This window comes from Pelodiscus sinensis, chromosome 24 (genome assembly GCF_052426305.1).
Source record: "Pelodiscus sinensis isolate ZL-2025 chromosome 24, ASM5242630v1, whole genome shotgun sequence".
In the NCBI taxonomy this organism is placed as follows: Eukaryota; Metazoa; Chordata; order Testudines; family Trionychidae; genus Pelodiscus; species Pelodiscus sinensis.
In genome coordinates this window covers 11,169,232-11,196,084 of record NC_143075.1, presented here as the reverse complement: position 1 = coordinate 11,196,084, position 26,853 = coordinate 11,169,232, and the positions used below count along the sequence as shown (strand labels likewise).

Here is a 26,853-nt window from a genome sequence, read left to right as displayed (position 1 = left end):
CAGGCTACTACTTTTCATTGAATTCGGCATGTCAAATTCTGAGAGCCTCCCACCGCCAGTACTGATGTGGCCATGAGCCTGCCCAATCTTCCATAATTCACCTCTTTGCCCTTAGGTCACCAGCATGACTTGTTTAGGGCCAGCAAGTGAAATACCCTCGTAAAACACCTCCGGGGGATGGCTAATTTATGGAGGAAAGAAACAAGTGACCTCCTCTGGTGCCACTTAACTTTTCATTTTATATTTGCAATAATTGCTAAGGACATCTGGAAAAATTGCCATTTGCTCCATGGAGAAAGCCAGGGCAGAAGGTCAGGAGACTCGAGGGGGAAAACCCAAGTTATTGCACTGGACAGCAGAGCAGAAAAGGTTCCCTCTAATGATCTTTTCCATCCACCTGTGGTTTTTTCTATCCACATGCAGAATAATTATTTTTCTAAGTGCACTGAGAGCTGTGTGAATGTGCACCACCAGGAGGGCACTCTGCTAATCAGCTGGGCAGCATGCTGCCACAAGCACCCAGCTATGAGTTCCAGGGAACACTGGAGTGGACTTTCTGGGAGTTAAAGTGTGTTTCAGAGGACCTGCGATTTGCTAGCCGCTGCCCTTTTGCCAATGCTGGACTAATCCAGTGAGATCTCGTTTTCACACCTTCGAACACTAGGCCCCGCGCTGCCTCAGTTTCTCCACCCGCATCTGAACAATGACACTCCTCGCCATAAAGCTAATCTACATTTGAAAGGCACTTTGAAAGGCGCTGATGAAAACCGTCTCTAGCCTGGCAAATTCCGACTCCCCTTCATCATTAAGGTCAGCTCCCAATATTGGTATTAGCTCAGGTGGGAGGAGCCAGTCCCCCCGCGGGGCCCCAGGCGAGTGCGCAGAGCTGCGGTAAGGCGTGACCGCGTGTGTGTTGCGTGGGACCCCGCGTGAGTCTCACCCGGCGTGGAGTCTTGCTGACCGAGCGCTGGACGCGCGTGTCAGGGAGCGGGCAGGGCGAATACGCAGCCAAAAGGGTCGTTTCTTTGGCTACCGAGCGCTGGGCATCCACGCGTGACTGTGGCATTCGCGTGGGGGGGGGAGAAAAGGGAGAATCCAATGGGTCCGATTGGGAGACAGGGATCAAAGTGCCCCCAAAACCCTAGCGAGGGAAGAAACCCGCGGATCGCGGGGACTGCCCAGACCGCTGCACCTTTAAAAGTCCAAGCACGTTGGCGCGCTGATTAGCCATTAACCTGATGGGACTGTGTTTCCTGGGGGGTGGCGTTTCTCGCCAGCTCTGCAATAAGAGAAGAGCCGAGCAGGCAGCCGGGCGGCGTTGCCAGCCCTCCTCTCTCTCTTTCGCGATCCCCCTCCCTTATCAGCAATTCAGATCGCATGCAAATCTCCGCAGCCGGGCGCAGGAGGCTGGAAAGGGAGGCGCGTTTCTGCCTGCTCGGAGCTGGGGGGGGACCCCGCTGGGGTGGCTTCCCTCGCTCCTGCTCTCTCCCCACCCCCCGGAGCCCAAGTCACCTCCCCTGGGTGCGCCCGGCCCGGCCTGCAGCGAGCTTTGTTCGGGCGACTTGTCCGCCCGCTGGCGGAGCCGCTCCGGTTTCTTTTGTGCGGCGATGGGGGGGAGGCGGAGCGGGGCTGCGGCGCTGTGCGCCTGGGCTCTGGCGCTGCTGGCCGCGGGGCCGGGGCGCTGCTGGGGCAGCTGTCCCGAGAGGGAACTGGAGAGGCGAGAGGAGGAGGCGAACGTGGTGCTGACGGGCACGGTGGAGGAGATCATGAACATGGACCCGGTTCATCACACCTACTCCTGCAAGGTAAAGCGGCGGGGCAACCCCCCACCCCGCTGCTGGGAGGGGGCGGCGGTACACGGGCGCGGGGCGAAGCCGTGTGTAAACGGCCCCGCGCCGCTCCGTAAACCAACTCCGGAGCGATGGAGTCTGCCCAGCTCCGCTCCACTTGTTGCGCCCTCCCGCTGCGGCTGGGCAGTCGCCCTCCACCCGCCAATAGGGGCCAAGCGGCGGACTCGTCCAAGCAGCCCCCGCGCCCGGCGATCCCTGCCCGGACAGGCCCCCGCTCCGCTCCAGCGGAACACACAAGTTTGTGGGCAACTTGGGGCTTTCGCTAAAAAAGTTTCCGGGCCGTGTAATTTCGCCTCCTTCGTGGGTTTGTCTTCGCTAAACTTAGCGCCCCGGGGTTTGTAAATTGAAGGAATAAAGTTTTTAAAATACATTTACAAAAAAAACCCACCCCTCCCCACAACACGGGCTAGATGGAAACAGCAGCTGTGGGGAATGGAGCGAGAAGGAATGGACCAGCCTAGGTCAATTTCACGCTTCTTGCATGTTCCTTGTTTCCTTCCCATCTTCCACCCCCCGGCATCTTGCAGGAAACACGCGGAGTCTGAGCTCTCTCCAACCAGTGTAAATCTATCGGCTTCAGTAGCGTTGCTCCTGATTCACCCCAGCTTAAGAGGGGTCTGATCCCTTGTCTTCCTCTTCCCTCACCTCTCTACCCCCCAACAATTGCCTTGAATGCCCCCAAATCGCCCCCCCCCAACCCGCCAACCTCACTTCCTGGCAAGGGACTCTGGAAACCACTCTCCCAATTATTTTAATACGCGCGGCAGTGAAACTTTACATCTGAACAAGTCCCCCTTTCTGCAAGGACATGTGTTTTTTATTGTAGGAAATGAGGCTTCGGTGTGTAATTATATATTTTTAGACAAGAAAAAAAATTTTTTTTAGCTCCAACGACTGACCTGCTCCAAGGGGAATCTGCAAAGGCTGCTGTTAGGTTTCCCCATCCCCACCCTTTCATGTGGACTGGTTTGGAAAGGCTGAAAAGCTAGCTGTTGTAGGGGCTTAGGCGGGTTCCCTTGCTGCGGGCTCATCTCCCTGTTGGCTGGAAACGCATCTTGAGTTGCTTCAACAATAGCTTGGGCTGAACAGGCGCCTGGCCTCTGGCGATGGTTTTTGTAATGCTGGGAGACAGCAACCTGACAGGCCACCCCGTCCCCTGGAAGGCGCCTGCTGCCAGGGTTAACCCTTTCCAGCAAGGGGGGAGTCCTGCAGTGAGTCACTGCTTCCTTCTGGGGCAGGTGGGCGCCTAGAATCCCTAGGAGGGGCTGTTCCTCCTGCCCCGTTGACATTGATCCTCCTGTCCTGGAAAGCTTTGAAGGCTCCTGCTTGGAGTGAGCCGGCAGGTGGGAGCTGGTGTGGTGCCTGTCCCCTGGCTGAGGGGGCATGGAGGGCTAAGAGCAGTGCTGGAAGGGATGGGGTTTTAGAAAGTGTCCATCCGGGGCAGCATCTTGCAACCTGGCTGGCTGCTTGTAGCAGTTGAATGAGTGTACAGTGGAGGTGGTCATGTGTTGCTCTGCTCGGCTCCTCCCCTCCCTTCCCGCCCATCAAAGCATGCTCCATACCTCAGTCTGATAAATTAGATCATAGACTCCCCTGGCTGGTGCAGGATCTGTAAACTGAGCCTTTGTGCGGCCATTCGGGAGAGAGTCAAATAGTGCCCAGCTGATGGCAGAGCCTGGGTCTGTTTCAATTGGTGGTGTGCATCTGCACCTGCCTCTGTGCATGTAGAAAAAATTATTCTGCACGTGGATGGAAAAAATTAGGGGGAACCATTGGTGCAGGGCCCTTTGTCTGCCAAGTGTCCAGCACAGGGATGGGCAACCAGGAATTGTAGGAGAGCTGCATGAGTGATGCTCATTCACTTCAGTGGGCCACAGCCGCCTGGTGGGGTTTCACCTGTGCCCCCCTGTCTGCCCCCAGCCACCATGCCCCTCTCACACACTGGGGCACCAGAGCCCTGCACTTGCCTGCTCCTCCCTCTCTCTCCCTCCTTCCTAGCAGTTGTGGAGCACACAGATCACCTGATTGGTGCTCTGTCCCTCCTCCTCTCCTTGCAGAGCTTAAACAGCTGTGAACAGCTGATTTGCTGTGCTCTGGTTGTGGGAGGGGGAGGAGTAAGGACAGAGTGTAAACTAAGTGATTCCGGGCTCCTCCAAATATGGTGGGAAGGAGGGGCCAGGCATAGGAAGTGCTGTGCTCTGGTGCCTGTGGTGGTGAGGGGCAGCCTGGGGGGGGGGGGAGGTCTGTAGGCTGCAAGTAGAGCCCCAGTGGGCTGCATGTGAATGTAACATAAGAATGGCCATGCTGAGTCAGATCAAAGGTCCATCTGGCCCAGTATTCTGTGTATCTAGTGTGGCCAATGCCAGATGCCCCAGAGGGAGTGAGCAGAACATGTAATGATCAAGTGATACTTCTCTTGTCATCCATTTCCAGCCCCTGGCAAACAGAGGCTAGGGACACCATTCCTGCCCATTCTGGCTAATAAATTCATGGAGGTTAGGTCCATCAATACTTATCTAGCTCTTTTTTGAGCCCTGTTAAAGTCCTGGTCTTCACAACATCCTCTGGCAAGGAGTTCCACAGGTTGACTGTGTTGTGTGAAGAAAAACTTCCTTTTGTTTTTAAACCTGCTGCTTATTAATGTCATTTGGTGACCCCTAGTTTTTATGTTATGGGAACAAATGAATAACATTTCCATATTCACTTCTCCATACCTGTGATGATTTTATAGACCTTTGTCATATCCCCCTTTAGTCTCATGGCCCACCACAGATCTAGCACATTATAGGCATATGAAAAACTAACAAGCAATTGTGAGCAACTGGGGTCTATGGCAGGTTGGAGCAAATACAATTGAATGAGGTGTGGGCAGCATCAGTGCTTCAGGAGGCCCAGGGCCAAAGGTTCGTAATCTAAAGTAGAAGGGAGAAGTCCCCCCCATTAGAGGAGGGTGGGGAAGAAACCTTTTACAAGAGTGTATTTATAGTGAAATGCAAACTAGAGAGAGAGGTATCTCCCAAAAGAGCAGGAATTCCCTCTTGCAATGGGAAAATGGAACCAGCTCCGCAGGCAGCTGACGTGACCTGGAGTTGAACAAAACTAGAGAGACTTCCACCGAGGCCACTGCCAGGAGCTGTAGATTTTGGAGTGGGCTTAAGTTTCTTAAGAGACCAGGAAGCTTCCTGGGAATGAAGCTTTTCAGTCCCAAGAAGCTAGGCAAGGGCTTGGCGGTGGCAGAATTATTGCTGGACGGTGGCAGGTCAGGAAAACGAAGGGCTGATGACACAGGATAACCACTCTGCAAGGCTCTGTGCAAGATTTCACCCCTACAGCTCTGCCAGTGACATGCACCAGCACCCTGCTTTTCCAGAGCGGCCTCCAGTTGACTGTTTCCCCGTGAGGGCAGGGAGCTTGAGGACCTCTTGAAGCCCCTTCCAGTTCTAGCGTTCTATGATTCTATGCCCCACTGCTGGGCTGCTGTTGTGCTGAGCGAAGATGCTACTTCCACCAGTGGGAAAGCTGCTTTCTCCCCCCCCCCCACCCCCACCCCCCAGTGATCCTTATGGTGATACAAAAGACAGGACTATGCAACGCTTGAAAGACTAACAAGATCACCTAATAAACCATCTCGTTAGTCTTTAAAGTGCTGCATAGTCCTGTCTTTTGTTCCAGCTAGACCAAACGAACACGGCTACATCTCTATTACTATTCCTTATGATGATGTAAGTTTCAAGTGTAGACCGGGGCTGCATTAGCAAAGCACAAGGCCTCACCTCACTCAGACACGTTAATCCGCCAAATCCAGCTCTCCCCACAATAGTGCATGTTACTTGGAGGTGGCTTAGACACTTCCCACTAGAAACAGGGCCTCCTCCATGCTTCCTAGGACTTCCTAGTTTGACCTGACATCAGGGCACTACCAGCTAAATTTGTTGATTGGATCATCTACTGGTAGCCCCTTAATGTCTAGACAAACTAGGACACAAGAATAAAATACATTTGCAAACCAAGTGGAGAAGAGAGCCAATACCTGGTCGGCCAATAGATTGAAGCATACCAGGCATAGAAAGAATAAGGATGCCTATTAGCCGTTGGGAGTCTCCTGAAGTGCTATCTTGATTCCTGGGCCATTGCTCCAAGGCCAAGTACAAAGGGAATAGGGGCCTGAAATGCTTTGAGGGGGAAAGATGAGCAGGTCTCCTGTTAATGCAACAGTTTGAGTGTCTGGCCCTTCTTGATTGTTAATCTCTTCGAAAAGCAAATGAATGGCTAGCAGCGATTTGAGGATGTTTATCTACCGCTCATGTTAATTTCCTCTATCAGCCCTAACGCGCTTATCTCCTATATCAAAGGCTTTATCTTTGATGGTTAGATTGAACTGGGGAGGGATGATGCACTAATGCAGCAAACATGAGGAACTTCTCCAGATTTTCCCAGGCCTGCTTCTCACAGACCACCCAACTCACAGAGCCTTCACTCTTTGGGGCGAAGAAGGGTGGTCATGTTAATCTGTGACAGCCATGGGTCCTGTGGCACCTTAAAGATTAACTGATTTAGTTTCCAAAGTGCCACAGGACTCCTCGAGGTCTCTTTGGCATGTATTGAAGGTCACTCGTACCAAGAATTTGGGCCTTGTTTCCTTTTGAAGGAAGAAAAAGCTGCCATGAAATAGATGTGGGATCTCACAGGTAATCCTTGGTTTGAAGGAACAATGATTAGTGATCCTGTCATAAGGAAACGGGCGGGCAGGCTTTTTCTTCTAGCTTAGCCAGCTAGCAATCACTCTGTACCTTGGAGACCTTTGCCCTTGAGCATGGCTGTAGCCAAGGGCCAAATGTGAGCAGCTGCACTTAGAAGCTTCAGAGAAGGGCCCTTCTGAAAGATACTGACGCAAGTGACCAAAATTCATCGCAAATCAAATGTAGGTTTTGTTGGGAAGTATTTTAAATAAAGATAACACACAAAAACCCCAAGCCAATGGTAACAGCAGCACTGCCAAACCTAAACATTTGAAAATTGTGAGTCATGCCAAATAAATGAGACTTTGTTAGGACACTAAATTTAATTTGCCTTCTGGCTTTTACCTCTGATAAGAGGGCTAAAAACTTACCCCCCCCCCCCCCCCCATATGGCTCTCTCAGTCACTTGATTTAAAAGATTTTGGTACTTTTCTCTCTCAAAAAAATCCCAAGAAAGTCGTGATTTCTGGCAATACTGGAAGGATACAGATTAACTATTGGCAATTTGCTTTAGCCTAATTTTTTTTCCTTCCCACATGTGGGGCACTTCTATTCCCAGTGTAGCAGATGAGTCACCCGAGAAGAACCCTTAATTGTATTTGAGGATGACTGGGATGCCCTTCAGGTAGTGGTCATCTGTGATGCCTCTTGCATCCCAGGTATCCTAAGAATGAGGAGTGGGAAAAGAGCCCCTAGCATCTGCCTGCATCCTGCATTCCATGGCCTCCCTAGCTGAAGCCTGAATATTCACACCAAGGAAGGGAAAGTGCGCTCCGCTGGAGCAACCAGCAGTCTGGTGCTGATGGTGAACATGTCTGCTCACCATTCCACACAGCAGGCACCTTCCCCCATCCCCCTCCATTAGTGAGCTGTTACGTAGCCAAGCAGAGACTCCTCTGGGGAGTGTGTATGGGGGCGGGGAGGGGGTGCCGGCCCGGGGGGCTCTGCCAAAGCAGACTGCTCTGGCTGGATGAGCAAGGGGTGCAGCGGGTGCTGCTTGGGGAGGTGCCTTGACTTGATTCTGTGGCTAAGTTTAACCTCAGGCAGTTGTGCGAAAAGCCCAGAGCGCGGCAGGCTGGCAGGGAGCTGGGAGGCTCCCCTTTGCCTTCCACAGCATTCAGAGCAGCACTAATCTGATGCAAGCAGGGAGCTGCATTCTTTAGCTCTGCCATCTCCGCTGGTGCATGCCTGGCCACCCAGCACAGCTGCCTGGTTCTGTGGCTCACCTAGGAGACTTACTTGGTGTGGCTGTCTCTCTCTGGGTGCACACAGGGGTTCCTGTAAGATTAGCAGAGAGGCAAGCTGCCTCTTAGTCACCCCAGTTTGCTGGCCCTCTGCCATCGCACTCTGGAGAAAAGGGCTCATGCCAGCAGGGCTCGGTACAGCTGAGCAGTTGGACTTTGAAATAGGCTCCGGTGCGGACTGAGTCAGGCAGAGAGAACTGTTCCCGAAAGCACTTGCTTTGCCTGCCTCCGGAAACTGCCAAGGGAAACCTCGGCTTTGCCTTGGGCTGCCCAGCCACAAGGACTTGCTTCTTGATCCTGTGCAACTTGGCTCTTACTTCTACTGTGGGTTAAATTAGCAGGCCCTTTTGGTGTTACAGTCCCTGGCAGCCAGGAGCCCTGCAGCTGGAGCAGGGGTTGTAGAAAAGCTAAATTTGAGCCCATCCTCCTCCATTGTAGCATCTATTTGCCGCACCGAGTCCCCTTGCGTGCACCTGAGAGGTGGCTCTCGGAGGGTGTCGGTTGCGATGGCATGGAGACTGGAACACAGGACTTGCCTAGGGCATGTTTGGGCTTGTCCCTGGCCTCCTGGAGAGAGACACCCTGAGTATCCCCTTTTCCTTCTTCCCAGGGAGTGAGGCTGCCCGAGAGGGACCTGGCAGGACAGACGGTGTTGGGACCTGGCTCTAGAGCAGCGGTTTAAAAAAAATAAAAAATGTTTTCTCCTGACCCAGTTGAAGAGAATTGTTGATGCTATGACCCAACCTCATTTGACTGAGTGTGGGCTCCAGGGTGGGGCTGAGGATGGGAGCTTGGAGCTGTAGCAAGGGGCTCTGGCTTTAGGGGAGGGGCTCAGGGCTGGGCTTGCCTCAAACAGATTCTGGAGTGTGCTGCAATGGGGGTGCTAAGGTGGCTTCTGCCTCTCCTGTCACCACAGACCATGCTGCGCCCCAGAAGCAGCCCGCAGCAGGTTCCAAGCCAATGGGAGTGCAGAGCTAGTGCTCAGGGCAGGGGCAGTGTACAGAGCACTGGGTGCTTCCACCCTCCCCCCACCTAGGAGCTGGGCCTGCTGCTGGCCACTTCTGGGGTGCAGTGCAAGGACAGGCAGGTTGGTGCCTTAGTGCCTCCTCCCCCCTCGGTCACCTGGTTCCCCTGCAGCACTGAGACCAAGTATCTGACATTCTATCACCTGTAGTTTGAAAACCACTGGTCTAGACCACTGGGGCCCTTACAGGCTGTTCAGATGTCAGTGACACTGACCCAAAGCCTTATCAACTCCCCTGCCCTCAGGAAACCATGAGTTTGGGATTAAAAAACCACCTTGGGGCCTCCACATTGCACCCAGGGAGCCTGCAGGAGGCACAGAGCGCTGGCAGGAGGCACTTCGGGGGTGTGGTCCTGTCCCAAAGGCAATGGCTGTGCTTTGTCCCAGCGGTAGGCAGGGCAGTCAGTCGTCCAATCCCAAGGCTGGATTGTGGTTGCTAGGCCCACTTCCAGAGCGGGTGGTAGGCAGTGTTCCCTTTAATTTTTTCCATCCAGGAGTGGAATAAATTTTGTGGACTGAAGCATGTGCAGATGTGCTGGCTGTGGGCGCTCTGCTAATCAGCTGTGCGGCACCTGAATCTCTCCTGGGTGGCTGCCCAAGTGCTTAGTTTACAGGGAACATTGGTGGTAGGTGTTCTGTTGCAATCTGTATCTAGGAGCAGAGAAGAGCCTGGTGTAGGGCGACTAGACCTCCTGATATTAGGAACTTTGTTTTTAAATAGGTCTCCAATCCCTCCCCTCCCCACCCTATTACTCCTCACCTGCATCACGATTGTTCTCCCTTGCTATTGACTCATGCTGACCCAGCAGTACCCCAAGGATCTGAGGTACTCTGACATAGGAATGGAAGATGCTTCTCATCTGAGGGCAGTCAGGGCCTTTACCCTCCCCATCAGCATCACTTTTCCTTGTTCCCACTGCCCCAGTGGACACATGCCCCAGCCAGCTGTTTCTGATTTCCTTTCTGGCTTCCTTGCAGCGTGTTTGGATGGCTAGGTCGGGGCACTGGCTGTCGGGAGCTCTCAGGGTCTCTTGCTGACTCTGCCACTGGTTCGCTTGGTAACCTTGGGATAAGTGCTCCGATCGCTCCGTGCCTCAGTTTCCCTGTCTGTAAAATGGGGCTGATCTTTGGAAGTCCCATTGAGCTGTAGGATGAAAAGTGCTGTCGCACCAGGAAGGCTTTCTTTTTAGACAGCTTCATATGAACCCAGTTCTGCACCTTGCAAATCTCCTTGAGGCCCCATTAATGTAAAGAGCTCTGTCTTTTTTCGGGGGAGGGGTGGCTTCCAGAGCTTCTCGCCTGCAGCCGCTTCCTCCTCTCCCCCCCCCCCCCCCCCCCCCCGCTGTAGTGTTTGAGTTTGAAGTTCCCCAGGGGAGCTGTGACGGCCATGGAAAGCAGGTGATTGACCTCTGGGCAGCTGGCCTAGGGGAAAACAACACAGGAGGGCAAAGCCAGGCTGTGCTGTGATGGTGCAGCATTCACAAAGGCTACCTAGGGTCACAGCGTCACCTGCTGTTCCCCCATGTATACCCTCGTTAGCACGCTGCTCCTTCCTCAGTCAGGCACCTTGAGCAGGTCTCTCTGAGCTCTTCCTGCGCAGGCACAGCTCCATGCTTCCTGACTGCGCCCTGTGGAGGAAATCACAGGGGCAGGGGGACTTAACCCCGGGCAAGGACCAAGGAACTTGCCTGGCCTTTTCCCATTCTCCTGGCCTCTTTGCTCTGCTCCATGAGCTTTAGGAGACCTTTCCAAAAGGTGAGCGCATGGCACAGGGTGCTCCCAAGCTCCCAGCTTGTTTTGATTTGCCTGCAGATCCACTTGGTTTCTTCTCCTTTTTTGGGGGCGGGGGGATGAGGCGGGAATATCCTGGCTGCTGGGTTATCTCTGGAGAAGATCCTGCCTTACCGCAGGGAGAAATAAATCCCTGTCTTGTGGCCAGACGTTTTATTTTCCTTACTGAAGTTAGATGAGCGAGGAGATTTGTGATTCCCTGCCAAAACTGTCCAAACATTTCAGCAAGCAAAGCCTCCTTCCAGCAAAGGCTTCCTGTGACAGTTTATAGGAGCCCGCGCTGCCCAAACAGCCGCCTTGAAACAGAACTTTGTCTTCTCCTTCTGACTCTCGCCCCGGCCTGATTGATTCGCTCCTCTCCTCCGACTCTCAAGGCCCACGCGTCCCTGCTGCTATCCCAGTAATGGATGGAGACCCTGCTCTAGCTGGTCAAGGCTGCCATCTCCCTGGTTTGGGAACGTCTCTGGCCTTCCCACGCTCTCGTTTCAGAAGCAGCGTTGCAAATCAGACCGAGGGGACGATGCCTGATACCAGGCAGTGCAATGTAGGGATGTTAAATATCGGTTAACTGAATAGTCGAGAAACCTCAAGAATTCTTATCGGTTAGTCAACTAGTCTATAGTCCCTGGAGGGGAGGCTGGCGGCCAGTGTTCTCCAACCTCACTCCCAAGGAGCTCCCTGCCACCCCGCACTGCTGCCTCTGTATCAGACGCAGTAGCGCAGGGTGCCAGGCGGGAGCTGGTTCGGGAGGGGAGCTTCTTTAAAAAAAAAAAAACAGCTTCCGTTGCAGACCGACTGCCTGTCACCCTGTGCTCCTGCCTCTGATAGAGGCAGCAGCACAGGGTGGCAGCAGCCCCTGTCTTGGGTGAGGGGGTGGTCTGAGCTCCCAGACCTGGTGTGAGCTGGAACTGAGCCAGGCTGACTGCTCGCCCGGCTCCTAATACGATTTAAATGCAGAGCTGCAGCAGGGATAGGTCCTGGACTCGTTTCAAGCCGGGACTGAGCCAGCCTGCCAAAAAACTTACTGGTAAGTGTGGGGGGAGGGGAAATGCATGTGGTCTCTAGCATCAACCTATAAGCTTTTGCTTATCAGTGAATACACTATTGCATCCCTAGGGCAATGTACAAACTCCCCCAGGGAAATATGTCGGCAGTAGCCTAGCACAGTGTCCTCCTGAGCTAGAATAGTAATAGAGATGTAGCCGTGTTAGTCTGGTCTTGCTGAAACAAAAGACAGGACGATGCAGCACTTTAAAGACGAACAAGATGGTTTATTAGGTGATGAGCTTTCGTGGGCCAGACCCACTTCCTCAGATCAAATTGTGGAAGAAAATTGGCATGACCATATATACCAAAGGGATACAGTCCCCCCGCCCCTCCAAAAGGGAACATACATAAAATTGACAAATCAGAACCTCAGAACTCTCATTCGTGCTTAAATTTCACACTTTACGAATGGGCCTTAACAAAGATGCTAACTGCCTTACCTATTACAAAGATAGCTTCCCCAATTATCACCCCTAGTATCATTATCTCATAGACACTAACCTCTCCCCCTCCCCTGCGTTTTAAAATCTGATTTGTCAATTTTATGTGTTCACTTTTTTTATTGTATCCCTTTGGTATATATGGTTGTGCCAATTTTCTTCCACAACTTGATCTGAGGAAGTGGGTCTGGCCCACAAAAGCTCATCACCTAATAAACCATCTTGTTCGTCTTTAAAGTGCTGCATCGTCCTGTCTTTTGTTTCTCCTGAGCTAGGAAAGGGGGATTCCTTGTGGCAAGGAGTTAACCAGAACCCTCCCCCGGGGAGGTCGACTGGCATTGGACTGTGACCTCTCTGCTCTCTAGTTAACTTGACAGCCTGTGTTTGCAGTAGGCCGGTCCACTTCCCCCTGCACGCACAGTCAGTGTACAGGGGGAGGCCAGAGACAGGCCATTATGGATCTGGTTTCCCTGGGAGCATCCAATCACGCATAGCACCCTGTACTATGAACCATAATTCCCTTATTAGGCATGGGCAGATCCAGGGCAGATGTGACGGACACTCTCCTCTGTCGCTCTGCCAGCTTCATGTGGCTGCTCGCCGTGTCCCTGGCTGGCGTGAGTTCTCCGCTCTGAAAGCCAGCCGCTGGTAGACGTACAGCAAAGAAGGGTTCCACTTCTATTGGATGGACCCAAGTCTTAAGTTTTCTGATCCCTTCCCCCGGGCCTGATGCGATCATTAGAATACCCCTGAGCCTGGCTGCACAGGAGCCAGCAGCAGGGCCTGGCAATGGGGGTTTTGCCACGGTTGCAGAAAACTCTCCTACACGGCCCAAGTGGCATGATGCTGTCGCTCCACCAGCCAACACACGAGGAGAGCCCAGCGCAGAAGAGTAGCCGTGGATGTTCTCTGCTATGGTGGCTCCCGGTTCCTTCCCAAGGGGATTGCTGAGCGATGCCAGACATGCCCTGACCTAAAGGAAAGAGCCTAGGAAGGTAGCTTGTGTCAGTCACTTCAACAAATCTCCAGTCTTTGAACACTGACACCTTTCCTGGCAGTTTTCAGCCTTGGGGGAAGTTTTAGGCTGCTGCTGCATTTTGCTGTGACTCAGTGTAATCCTAGCCAGCTGCACTACAGAGGGGACCGGAGGCGACCTTTCCTTGTGGCTGGGATGAGCATCAGCAGCCGCCCGGCTGTTCACCTCTGGGTACTGTCGGGCCGTGCCTGCCAGGGCAAGCCCCCACCGTGGCCAAGAAGCTGCGGTTTTATATGGTGCACTGATGCGTAGGGGGCTTTGCAAGCACGCAAAGCAGGCACCACCCTAGCGGAGTCCACAACCTAGGGATGGGAGCGGGCAACCGATTGTCCAGTAAGCAGCAGCGGGGCTGGGAGTTTCCTGGGGCTGGTGGTGGCAGCTGCAGCCCCAGTGTGGGATCCTGTGTATTCCGTTAACTAGTTACATGTTCAGTTAACTAGGGATGTTAGAAGGCAACTGGTTAACCAAGAAGTGTCCCCATATCGGTTAACTGCACCCGCTTGCCCACCTCACTGCGGCTCTGCGTTTTGAAAAGCATGGCTGGCAGTGGGAAGCCAGTTCACACTAGGAGTCTGCCAGTTCCTGATGCAGAGCCACAGTGGGGGGCAGCCTGGGAGTGGAGCAGCTGCTGGCACCTGGTGCATGCCAGGCTGCTGCCTCCTCCTGCAGAGCCCGCAGTGAGCTGTAGTCAAGTCCCTTTGTAAAAGTGAGGGTTAACCATGTAACCGGCAGGCTAGTTACCGGTTCCCGTATTACACACTCTTACCATCCCCGAGGTTAACCTAATGCTTAACCAGTTAACTGACTGATCGGGATTCTACACCCCTACTGCAACCTAAATGCCGTGTTCCCTGTAAGCTGAGTGCTTGGGTGGCCACCCACGAAATGTAAGTGCTGCCCAGCTGACTTGTAGAGCACCCTCAGCCAGCAGCAGGTGTTTCTATTGGTGGTGCTCATCTGTATGTCCCACCGTGCACACGGCAACACTTATTCTGCACGTGGATGGAAAAAAATTAGAGGGAACACTCACCTGACTGGGAACAAACCCCAATGGCCCTGTCGTGCTTGTAGGGCCGGCTGCACCTCTGTCCCCTTGCTGGCCAGAGTGCTCCTCTCTGGGTGCCCATGCCTCTCTGGCAGAATGGCCTGATTCTCCCACTCGAAGGCTGGGCCTGGCCTGAGCACCTCACGAATGGGCCCTGCGGACCTTGCAGTCCAGCTGGCTTCAGACACCTGCAGTTCTTCCCTGTGGGCGGCTCTGCCCCATGCTCGGCCATGGGCAGCCCATTGCCTTGCACCAAAGTGTGTCTTTCTCTTTTCTTTTCTCTTTTCTTTTCTTTTAAACAGTAGGCACAACGGATTTAGAGAAGATTTAAAATGTCCAGCTTGTGTTTCTTACTGGAGTCCCTCCAGCTGAGGGGGAAGCAAGGCAGATCTACCTCCTTCCAATATTTCAGTCCGCTTTCCCTGCCTGAATGATTACGGCCCTGGGGGTGGGAATGGGGGGGCGGAGGAGAGTCCCTTTTTAAATTGCTGTGGTCTTTCTGGTTCCCAGGGCTGCTCCTGTCCTGGTTTTGTCTATTCTCAGCTTCATGTTTGCTTAGAACGGGCTTATCTGGAGCCATCATGCTTCCTTTTCTACCACTCCCTCTCCCCCTCACAGCATCCTAGAAAGCAAAACCAACATCTTGATACAGGGAGCACCTCACTCCCTGCTCAACTTGCAGGGTTCAGAACCAGTTCTGGAGCTGCTCCGCTTCCATCCCGGGCTTTTCCTTGGTGTTTGTACCATGCCTGGTGACTGACTTTGTCAGGCCCTAGGCTGTGTGTGTGTGTGTGTGTGTGTGTGTGTGTTGGGGGGACAAGGGCTCAGCTCTGGGACCCAGAAGGGGCGGGGCTTTAGATGGAAGGGGCGGGGCTAGCCTCCTCCAGCCAGCCTTCAGTGTGGCCCAGACCATGGCCCCATGACTCTGGCGGCCGTTTTCAAGGGCTCGGTTATCTAGCCGCTGCTGTGGTGAAGCCGGGAGCCTTTTTAAATCGCCAGGCTTCAGGGTGGCTGCCCTCTGTGCACCTTCATGGGCAGCCCTGGTTGGGACAAGGGGTGGAAGGGAAGCTGTGCCCGTCTTGCTGATGAGGATGGTTATCTCCTGCCGGACCATCACTTAGTGAACATGCCTGACTGGGGGAGGGAGGGAGAGTGGGCTCCAGTGAGGGACCGCTATATCTGCTGAATCCCAGTAGCAGGAACGTACTGCAGGAGCAGCGGGCTGGGGCCGCAGGAAAAGGGCCGTGCGACTTAGCACCTCCCGCCAAGTCAGGAACAGGCATCAATGACAGGCCGACCCAGGGATCAAACCCCAAATACCCTGACACTGACACCCTGCTGCTGCTGCTGATTCACTAGCCCATGAGCTCTGAAGCAGAAGGGGTGATGGGCTCTGAGCAGGACTGTGTCACATTCTCTCTCACGCGGGGTCTCCTGTGTGTTCTCCCCTTTGCTCCAGGTGAGAGTCTGGCGGTACCTCAAAGGCAAAGACTTTGTGACACACGAAATCCTCTTGGACGGTGGGAACAAAGTGGTAATCAGCGGCTTCGGGGACCCTTTAATTTGTGACAACCAGGTCTCGACTGGGGACACCCGCATTTTCTTCGTCAACCCTGCCCCCCACTACATGTGGCCCGAACACAAGAACGAGTTGATGCTGAACTCCAGCCTGATGCGGATTACCCTGCGCAACCTGGAGGAGGTGGAGCACTGTGTGGAAGGTGAGGCTGGTTCTTTGCATGTCCTCTTCTCTCACTGCAGGGTTGGTTTTCTTTGTGCATCTGTACGGTAACAGCCACAGCGCTGGTACCATGGAGTATAGCCCTTGAAGAGACAGGGAAAGAGAGCTGATTGGTTGGGTGAGCTGCCAAACACCCATAGGCAGAGAGGAGGGATTTCCCTTCTCTGCAAAGTCTTCTGGGAAGGAAAGTCCTCTATAAAACTCCCTGGATTCCAGCTGGGAGCCAATTGCAGGAGGAACCTGAGCTTGGAGGAGGTTCCTTGGTAGTTGTGCCCTTCCTTAAAATAAAGCTTGGTATTTTTTTAAACCCCTTCACACTGGGTTTTCTGGCTGTGCTCTGCCACAGTAGTTCAAGTCCTGGCTTTGTGGCAACACCCGACTGAGCCCTGGCTCTTGTGAGTCTGTGAAATGGTGTCACTGCTGACCCCGCCGGTCAAATGAGCTGGACACGATGTCCTATGTAGTCCGATGTAGCAATGCTGTTGGTGTGAATGGCTGTGGTCTCACCAGCCAGCATGTGTGCCTGGCTAAGGACAGTAGCAGCAAGCAATGGCATTTTAATTGCACAGCGCAACCTGTGAGGTATGCTCCAGTGACGTAGCTGTCCCGCGACTCCAGATCACTTTCTGTCTGGTGGTTGGTTCACCTAAGTTACCCTTGTGAAGTCAGCCAGGGTGTGAGAAGTGAGCTGGCTTCCTTTGGGCTCTTGCGTGCTCAGCAGCAGTGCGGCGTCCCCGCCTCGGTACAAAGAGTATAGCCTGGCCCCGCCGGGAAAGATGGCGAAGAAGCTGCATGGTCACTTGAATTCTTCGTCGTGTGCCATAGCTGTTGTGGCTGCCCAGCGCTGGGTGAGAGCAGATGACCTGCTCAGACCAGCAGTGGTGCCAGTGGGAAAAGCTCCTTGGAATGTCTCAGCATGTCACTGGTGCCTGTGTGTGTTTAATGTGGACGTGATCACCCAGATGCGGAAGGAAGTCTCTCTCTACCTCAACTTCCTCCCTGTTGGGCCTGTTACCCAGCCATGCATTCCTCTAAAATCCCATTTGCAGGGACCTACATCCCCTCCCTTAACGAGTGGGAGACTGTTCTAGGCAAAAGTTCTCAGTCCCTGGGCTGTCCGTTGATCCCACGCCTCTCAGCGGGTCTCTAGGACCCAGGCTGCCTGCTGAGCAGATGAACAAACAAGGGAAAGAACACAGGAATCCTGCAAGAACCAACAGATAAACGCGGGGATCAGCTCCTTCCTCCTGTGTGGCGGCCCGGAGGAAAGGGCATAACCCTTCCCTGCAGCTGTGACTGCTTAGAGGAGGCAGGGAGTGAGTGTGCGAGGAGGGCAGAGTAGGCCCTTGGAGCAGCAGGGTTCCCACGGCGAAGGCTGTTCAAGTGGCTTTTGTAGGGCAGGTGGACATGTCCAGTAGTGGGTCTGTAGAACCCGCTGCAATTCCCTATGCCACGTACGTACTCCCTGACACAACCGCCCGGCTCCTCCAGAGCGTTTGGTGTGGGAATTGCCTTTCTCAGCTGACCCAGCACCCGGGACAGTCTTTCTCGTCCCCTAACCCAGTCCTGGTCTGCTTCATCCTTTCGGCCCAGTTTTTTAAAGGCGTCGCATGACTCTGCTTTGCAGTGAGTCACTGCTGCGGGACCCCGAGTATTCTTTCCAAAAGTGCCTTAGGTCAGTGGTTCTCAAACTTTTTTTTTTTTTCCTGGTGACCCAATTGAAGAAAATTGATGCCTGAGATGCAGTGGAGCTGGAGATAAGGGCTTTGGGGTGCAGAAGAGGGTTTAGGGCTGGGATGGAGAGTTAGTAGTGTAGGGGGTGAGGGCTGTGGGGTTGGGGATGAGGGGTTCATGGTGTAGGGGGTTGGGGTGCAGGAAGGGGTCAGGCTGGTGATGCAGGCTATGAGAGAGTGCCGTGGATGAAGATTTAGGGCCCAGAAGACTGGGTTTGGAGGGGTTTAAGGCTGGGTCAGGATTGTGGCCTGGGCTTACCTCTCATGGCTTCTGGTCAGCAGAGGTGCGAAGGCAGGCTTCCTGCCTGTCTTGGCACCATGGACCACGCTGTGCCCCAGCAGCAGGTCTGGCTCCCAGTCAGAGGTGTGCAAGCAGCTGTACATGAGTCTCACCTGCAGGCATTGACCCTCCCCAGCTCCCATTGGCTGGCTTCTGGTCCATGGGGGAGTGGAGCTGGTGCTTAGGCAGGGGCAGCATGGGGAACCCATGCCCTTGCTGCCTAGGAGCCAGACCTGCAGTTGGCCACTTCTGGGGCATGGCAAGGTGACAGAACAGGCAGGGATTGGCCAAGGGTTTTCCTAGTGTGGGATGTGACCCAGCCTTAGTTAGCCACTGGGGTTCCTGGGTGCTGAGCAAGGTGACCTAGTGCCTTAGTCTGCAGCCCAGGCCTGCGTCACGACCCACTCTTGGGAAATCGCTGCCTTAGGCAATGAAGTGCCTCTTTGAGAATGAGATGCAGGCTCTGGCCTCAGTCAGGCTCTGGGAAGCCTTAAATAGCCCTCGAAGCACTGGAGCTTGCTGCCTTGTCCCCTGCTCCAGAGGGAAAGACGTTTGGAGGAGAGGTGTTTGGCCCTTGAGAAAATGAGCGTCCTCTCTGGACCACCTGCTAAGGGACTGACTCCATGTTGGGTGCAGCTCACTCCTTCCTGACGTGCTGACTTATTGCTGGAGGAGAGGTCCCTCAAAGGCGACTAGCCCAGAGGGTCCGGGGTGCAATCACAGCTGCGGGAAAGCTCGGACTGCCAGAAGGTGGGGGTGGATGACGGGATGGATGGATGGATGATTCCCTGCTCTGCTCACTTCCTCTGGGGCACCAGGCATTGGCCACTTCTGAAAGACAGGATATTGGGCTAGTTGGGCCAATGGTCCAGCTCTTCTGTAAGCTTGGAGTGACTGACATTTGGGGACTTTTGTAAGGGACTGCTCACATACTCTGTACTGGATGGCCAACCTTCTGCATCAGGGTCTATGCCTGTCTTCAGCAACTGGAGATCAGGCTGAGATGTAAGTGTGTGTGTGGGGGTGGGGGGGGGGGGGGGAGGAATCTGCCCCCAATCTGCAAGGTGTAGCGTTCTTTAACTTTCCTGAGGAGCAACTGTTGCTGGACACTTCTGGAGACAGGACACTGGGCTAGAGGGACCTTGGGTCTGATCCTGTCTAGCAACTCGACACTGTGGAGGGATTGATTAGCAGCAAAGCGTGTGTCTCGCCCCACAGTCCGGAGCAGGGTTTAACATGGGCTCTCTGGGTTGGTGTGCTCCCTTTCCTGAAGAAAAGAGTTCAAATCCGTGATTGAAGTTGGAACAATTTGACCTAATGCCCACAGTGAAACCTTTCCCAGCTGTTGCTTCCGTTCCCAGGCGAGTAAAATGTCAAGTCTCCTTCCGTCATTAGGAGTAACTGGGTACGATGGGCCAGTGGCTACTTTTTGGTGACATCCTTCTGGGAAGTGCTTAGTGAACCTGGACATCCAAATGCATAGAGGAGCTTTCAAGGACGGGCCCGCTGAGTTTTGATGTCATGTGTTTTCCCTTGAGGGTCAGACTAGCTGGGTCGGTGACCTTCATTGAGCTGGACTAAAAGTATAAACCCTGAAAAATTAAGTTAAGATCACAATTGCAGCTCTCCCGACTGCACGTAGAAAACCCACTTCCTGTGTGTTAAAGGCACTAAAGCCTGAGTCTGCTTATGCTTCCTGACCTTCTTTTGCATGTAGCTGTGATCTGTACAAGTCCTGTTCGCGGAAGATCTTTTCTTTAGGCCAGGTGGCAGCTGTCTTGGACTTCGGTTTTCTAGGAAGTTTAATTGGCTGAACAGCTTGTTTCCACTAATTAAGAGACTCTTCCTGATGGCTCCCAGGGGAGCCATTGCTGTGTGGAGGTGCGGTCCTGGCTAGCTGCTTTGGGGAGCTGGGACAGTGGGCTGGGTTGGGGTGACCAGGCACAAAGATGGGACTTGCAAGAAGGCTAGGGAGAGCATTTCAACACAGGGTAGGGCTGAGTCAGCAGTAGTGGCCTGGCTCCTGAGTGTGGTGCTGGGAAAGGACAAAAGCCAGCTGATTGGCAGCACTTGTCTCAGCCAGGATCAAACATCTGTCAAGGCCAAGCACAGATGTGCAGGATGACATGGCAGTTGGTGATCTTTGTCTTCAGCAGACTTGGCCGCAGTTTGAGGTGCACCACCCCACATGCCCTTTGCCTGGGGAAAGGGGAAATCCATCAGTCATCCTTTACCTGGCTGACTTGCTTTTCTTCTGTCCGTGTCTGAACCTCAGGCCACATCTGGAATACACTCTGTGCTGTAAAGTCACTAACTTATGGCCTGGGACAAATGGGTGTGGATAAACCAGGGATTGTGCCCAAACTCAACCCAAGTCTGGAGTCCCTTTGGGCCTGCAAGATGTTCAGTTGCACTTGTAACATCAGAGCTGCCTGGCTTGGGTTGGGAATGCTGTGATGGGACTTTGGAGTCCACACACAACTCCTCCCACATTTTTCTACAGCTATAAATTCATGCTGAGCCTCAGTGGTCACATAGATTGGCTCTTCTCCCAGGATGTCCCTAGGATAGGCTTAAATCTAGCGTGGTCCACAGGGCAACAACTCTGTTCCATAGCAACTCTTCAAGGTTTCTATTTTTTTTTCTGCCATGGAACAGAATGTGACCAGCATCCAAGCACACTTGTGAAACAGTATTGTCAGTCTTCAGATCAAACACCAGACCTTTTAGATAAGTCTGCCTCTCACCTCACTTCTCTGCAGAGAGCCTGGGGCCTCAAAACCCTTCCTGACAGACATTTACTCAATCAACAGCCCTGCAGCGCAATACTTCACCTCATCCAAAACATTCTGCTCGGTTCTTGTTAGACCGCTGGGCTCTCCGGGCGAGTTTTTCACGAAAATGTTTGGAAGTGTGGTGCCTCCGTGAATCTTTTTAGGTGCTCTTTCTAAGTACTGGCTTCAGGGTTTGGCCCTATGACTTGCCTCCCTTTTTGAGGGAAGAGGCCTTGACAAATGGGGTGGCTACGTCAGTGCAGGTGCAAGGACATTTGATGTTGTTACTTCCTAAACAGAATGGGAAGTAAGGGCCTACTACTTATAACTATACACCAACTTTAGGGTGGGAATCAGGTTTTTTTTTCTCTTATACCTCATGGGATCTGGATGAGCTCTCCTGGGGTATGTCTGATAAGCCCTTGGCTTCGCTATATTAATGTCTTTGATCTTGTTAGCTAACCAAGGACCGGGTAGGTAGAAGTAGGACTCATTGCTGAGGCTTTCAGGTGTGTTGTGTTTCGAAAGGCCAGATCCAGCAGACTTTCTTGGGCAGGGGGCTAGGTGCAATGATCTCTTTTCTCTTCCTCCCCCCCCCCCCCCCCCCCCCCCACATTAACTTTCAGAAATGTGCAACAGCTGATTGATTCCTGGAGATCTTTCCCGGGGGTGTCTCTGGATTTCACTTTGCTCACAGCTATGGTTTAAGACAAGAGTTTGTGTACAGTCTGTGTGCTGTCTCCACACTGAGCTGTCTGTGAGGCAGGCTGGAGGCAGGGTGTAACATAGGCAAGAGAAGGCATTGTCTTCCCGGAACTGCCTATGGCTCCTGGCCACCCAGGACGACTGGGGCCATAGTCTGGCTTGCTAGCTAGGAAGAATCAGGCTTCAGGGCTGGGATTGGGCAGGGCTTGGCTCCACAGGGTGGGGGGGTTGCTGAGGGGGAGGGTCTCAGGCCAGGGCTGGACCTTGCCTTCCCTAGCTGGGCCTTCACCACCTGCCCACAGGGGCAGGATATGTTCAAGCCTTCTGGGGCCCTGGCTGATGTGCGTCCAGCACTGCTATTAACAATTGTCAATTGCATTGACTCCAGGGCAATTGCTGCATTGTGATGGGGATGTGGGTGGACTTTGGGGCAAATCATGTATGCCGACTTTGCAAGTACAGTATGTAATGAAACGGTCAGCAGTGCATGCAGTCAGCCCGCACCTTCCTGCCTCTTGTTTAACCGTGTTACCATCGCCTGTTCCTTTCTTCTCCCGCCTCTTCCCTGATCCATTCTCATCTCCTGCACCCGCTTGTCAGTGTCTTTTGCATCAGGCTTGCGGGTGTCTTCACAAATGAATGATGCTTGAGCGTAGCTTTGCAAGATGGGACGACACCCCACGTAGAGGCGGGGTCATGAGAGGGAACTCCGGAAGTTTGTGATGCTCTGTGAGTAGCAGAGCTTGGAATCAAATCTGAGTCCTGATGCCCAATCCTCTGCTTCGGGGCCTTGCCACGGCCACTTCCTGGTGCAGGGCAGCCTTGTCTTACCTTCCAAGTGAGGGTGGCTGGCATTTGCTCACCAGCCTTGGCTGCAGTTGCTCTGATTCTGGTTGGTGTAGAGATGTGAAGGACTAGTTGACTATCCGATAAGTAAATGCTTATTGGATAGTTGATGGGAGAGTTGACTAGTTGCTCCCCCTCACACCTCGCTGCCTCTATCAGACAAAGGCAGCAAAGAGGGGGGATACTTCAAAGCAGCAGCGCCGCAGGGAGCCCGGGGTCAGCTGCTCTGAGGGGCACTGCGGCTTTGAATGCGGCATTTCAAAGTGGCAGCACCGCATGGAGCCCGGGATCAGCTGAGTGCTGGGCTCAAAGCAATAGTGCTGCACGGAGCCTGGGGTCAGCAGGGGAGTCCCCAGCTGACCCCAGGCTTTGGTGCTTTCGCCTTTGAAGTGTGGCAACAGCCCTAGTGTTGTTGCCACACTTCAAAGGCAGAGGCCCCCTATTGAATAGTCGATGTAAAAAGTATCGATTAGTCAATTACCTGATACTTAACATCCTTAATTTGGAGAGCAAACTGCTCTCCCATAGAGACTCCAAACCATCCTTGCTCCGTATTGCCCAGAAAGGCTTCTGGTTGACTTGGGAGCTGTTCTGAGGCTAGATTGGGTTGAAAGTATCTCTTAAAGCCTCATTGTCTCTTCCTGTTCACTTTTATTCCTTCCTCTCCCGCGCCTTAATACTGAGAGGTTTTGTCCTTGTAAGCCTGCCCGTGCAAAATCTGCTTTTCAGTCTCCTTTAAGAGCCTGCAAGGAGTGCAGAGTGGACTGTTTTTAGCAAGCAAACTGCTGGCATGAGGCTACTGTTGAGTGTATTTGAGCTGTGGGCATTTCCCATGATCTGCTCTTTGCAGAACTCCCCCGTCTCTGGACCCGTTTCTCTTTTCTAATCCCTCCCTGGCCTCTCATTGTGTGTGGGGGCAGGAAGGAGGGGACTGGAAGGGCTTGGATGTATGTTTTTCTTCAAGCTGGTCTTCCTCCCCCTCTTCCCTCTTGGCTCTGTTTTGGGTTAAAGAGAATGAGAACAGTATCTCCACCTCCGCCTCAAGAGGGTGAGAAAGTTAGCCAGCAGCTGTGAAAGGGCAGTAAACAGGGAGAGGAAACTTCTACTGTGAAATCCTGGTGGCAGCTTCCCTTCATTCAGGTTGCTGGATCCTGGAGCCCAGGGGGGAGAGTGAGAAGAAGGGCTTTGAGGTCTAGTTTTATGGGTGAGATCAATGTCCCTGCTAATCTTTTTTCCATCCACGTGTGGAATAATTTTTTACATGCACTGAGGCACATGTGAATGTGCACCACCAGGAGAAACTAAAAAATAGCTGCACGGCTCTGCTAATCGGAGATCTGTTTCTTGAGGCTGGCTGGTTCCGGGGAGAGGCTGAGTGTATCTCAGCTGCCCACCGGAGGAGTTGCTACTTAAACCTTTACTGCGTGGGCTAAGGTTCAGTCCCTGCTGCTGGCCCAAGGGGAGCCTGTTTTGCTTCCTTGCTGCAGCAACATGGAGATTTGATTTCAGTAAGAAATTTCATGGCAACTTTAATCTTGTGTGGGAGGCAGCTGATCTGCAAAGACGTTTTTCTCTTTCCACCTCACCCCGCCAGTATGAGTGTGTGCAGCAGCAGCTTGGAAGTCTCCTTCAGTTAATGACCCAGCCGCTGTTTTAAAACACCCTCTGCCACAGAGGTGCATGGTTTTGATGGGCTGACTCCTTGGCCGTGGAGTCAGGCTGCTTCTCTTGTGCGTGTTAACGTAATAAACTTCCAAGCTGGGCAGGGCTTGTTAGTGTAGACTGCAGCTGGCATCATCCAGGGCTCAGAATTACTCTTTGCCTTTGGGTGGTTTTTCCCTGGGCTGTCTTGTCCTGTCCTGTTCACTGCAGGACTCCTCCAGAAGGAATTAAAATAAGAGCATGTCTACCAATGTTCCCACTAATCTAATCATTTCCATCCATGTGCGGAATAATGTTATGTGCACCCAGGCATGTGGGACTGCGCACGACCAGGAGAAACACAAACCTAGCTGTGAGTATACTGCTAATCTGCTGGGGGGCGCTGGAATCTGAGCTTACAGGGGACACTGATCTGGACCCCCAAGTTCTAGGAGTTACTTGCCTGTGTTCTGTAAAGCACTCAGACCTGCTGGTAAACTGCTTAGAAGAGCCAGGCTGTAGTGGCTCCTAAAGGTAGTCTCCCTGCTTGGGAGCTCTTAAAACTCCTGGATGCTGGCAAGGAGAGGGCTCTGGTGGTCTGTGGTGGCTTCTTTGCCTTGGACTCCTGTGGCTGCTGGGAGTTGGATGAAACTGTGTTCCCACCTCTGCTCGCCTTGGTCCTTTTTAGGCTGGCTCAGGGGACAAGGCCAACTCTCCCCCTGGCTTGACAGGGGCTTTGGCTGGATGGAAAGGTTGTGAGGGGCGCAGCATGGAGGCTGGGCTGGTGCAGCATCTCCCGGTTAGAGCCATGCACTTGCTCAGCTACCAGGCAGGGTAGCTGAGCGGCTGGAAAGGGAGTGCTAGGCTAGGACTCTGGCAGGGGAGCATGCCGGTGACTGGAGCAGAGCATGGAATTCCAGCAGTACTCAGTGAATGACTAAGCCACCTCTTACTCCATTTCCCCACTGCTCCTCCTGAGGAGCCCCGTGCTTCTCACAAGCCAGGACACTGCGCCAGACGGTCTGACCCAGCAGGGCCGTTCTTCTGTACCTGCACTGAATCCCGGGGTTTCTGTGGCATCCTGAGAGCCTAAAACGACCCTCTGAAAAGAGGGCCCGTAGTGGCTTGAACCAGTATCGCAGCGCCCTGGGAGCACAATGAAACCATGGATGATGCTCACCTGAGACCAAAGAATAGCAGAGGCCCAGAGCATGTGGCGCCGGTCCTGTGGCCGCCGGGGTCAGGCTGGAAAAGAGATGTTGGCCTTTCAAATGGGTCTTGTTTCGAGCTCCATGCTCTGCTCAGTCCACTAAAATCTTTCAGGCTGGTCCCCTCCCCTTGAAGTGCTCACTGGCCTAAAGTCACAGGGGGTCTTGTGCCATTAAAAACCAGGCAGGACCTTCTAAGGTGCCCCTCTTGACAACCGCTTGCCTGAGGTGCTTTTTCCCAGGCTTGTGAGAAGTTTCAACCCTACTTCTTAGAACAGTCGCATCCCCCCACCAAGATCCCATTCTTGAGTGGACAGCCAAAGCCAAGCTGCTCTCCGAGGGGAAATTGGGGGAGGCCGGAAATGGAGTGGTTCTTTCCTGTTTCCTGCCAGCAGACAGTTCCCCCTGTTTGTGTTGTCAAGGCAGGCTCAAAAAAATCCCTTCCTGCTGAAGTGAACAGTAAACCATTGACAATCCCGGCACCATCAGGCTCTGAGTTTGGTGTCTCTTCTCTCTTCCTCCTCCTCCCCCTCCCCCCCCCCCAAAGCTCCTGGGAGTAGTTGGCTTCGGAGACCTGTACCCTTGTATCAAACTGCTGGAAGGGACTGGTTTCTGCTGTTGAGCACTGAGACGTGTTTACTTGCTGGCCATCTGGGGGGGTGCAGTGTAAGTGCAACTCTAGATAATGGGCGTTGTTAATGGGAACCGATCTCTTCACTCCTGTTGTCACTCCGGTCGGTTGGTAGGTGCTTTGAAGCACCAAGAACTCTTATGACATTGGCTAAGGGCACCGCTGTGCTGGAGATCGATGTTCTGGCACTTGATTTAGCAGGTCTAGCATAGACCCGTTAAATCGAATGCTGAGGGCAGCTTTGGCCAGTGCCACCTCTCCTTGCAGTTGTGAGGCGTAAGGGAAGCCACCAGGAACCTTTGCTCCAGGCAGACCCCTACTGTGGGAATGCTGCCAAGTTTGGCTTTAAGGTAAGCTGGTTCCAGCTCCGTAGCCTTGCGTACCTTACGCCAACCTTCCAGGTCTAGTGTAGACCTACCTGTGTATTGCAGCCCCCTCTAGTGGTTCATTCACAGGGCATAGGAGCCTACTACTGCTAACAGTTATTTTGGCTCAAGTAGCAGAGGCCAGAGCTTCTGGTGCTGGAGGGTCAAAGCTTAATCCCTGCGGAGGCTGTTCTGGGGCTGCTTTCGGTGCTGTTCCTGAGAGCGGCGTTTGGTCTTGGACTCTCCATTGAGGATGTGGTTGCTGCTGTGAGTTGTTGCCTAGAGTTTTGCAGTCTTGTCATCCTGCTTCCAGAGCCCTGTCGACTGCTGTCTTATCTCACTGCAGAAGAACATTATAATCCAAGGCACATTTTAGGTGCCAGGTCTGTAAAACAAACTTACTGGCTAGACGCCTTGCTAAACAAAGCCAGACACTTAAGCGCATTCATTTACATTCCTCTAAATGTGGCTGAACACAGCAGCAGCTCCCTAAGACTGTTGGCTGTTACAGCAGGGCCACTGGTTGCCATTAAGCAGCAGCGGGGGTAGCACGCTAATCCTCGTGCTCTGAAACCCCCCTGGTTCCTGCCACTTGCACTGAGAGACTCTCCAAGAGAACAGTGCGGGGCCCATGACACACCATTGCATTCTGATTCCAGCCAGTATGGGAGGCAGTGTTGGTGTAGACCAGTGGTCGGCAAATGCAGGGTGTA

General features: G+C 53.3%; 1 protein-coding gene across 3 annotated transcripts in view; it reads left to right on the top strand.

The window, feature by feature from the left end:
- The first annotated feature begins 1,275 nt into the window (after positions 1-1,275).
- The window catches only part of AGRN (agrin), a 263,261-nt gene continuing 237,683 nt past the window's right edge, over positions 1,276-26,853 (top strand). For 2 of the 3 annotated variants that reach the window (XM_089773046.1, XM_075906396.2), the window contains exons 1-2: positions 1,277-1,805; positions 15,676-15,937. In XM_089773046.1, coding sequence (XP_089629172.1) covers positions 1,608-1,805; positions 15,676-15,937 — 460 coding nt within the window. In that variant the 5' untranslated portion in view covers positions 1,277-1,607. Of the gene's footprint in view, positions 1,806-15,675; positions 15,938-26,853 lie in introns of all 3 variants that reach the window. The other variant, XM_089773045.1, reaches the window with a different exon arrangement.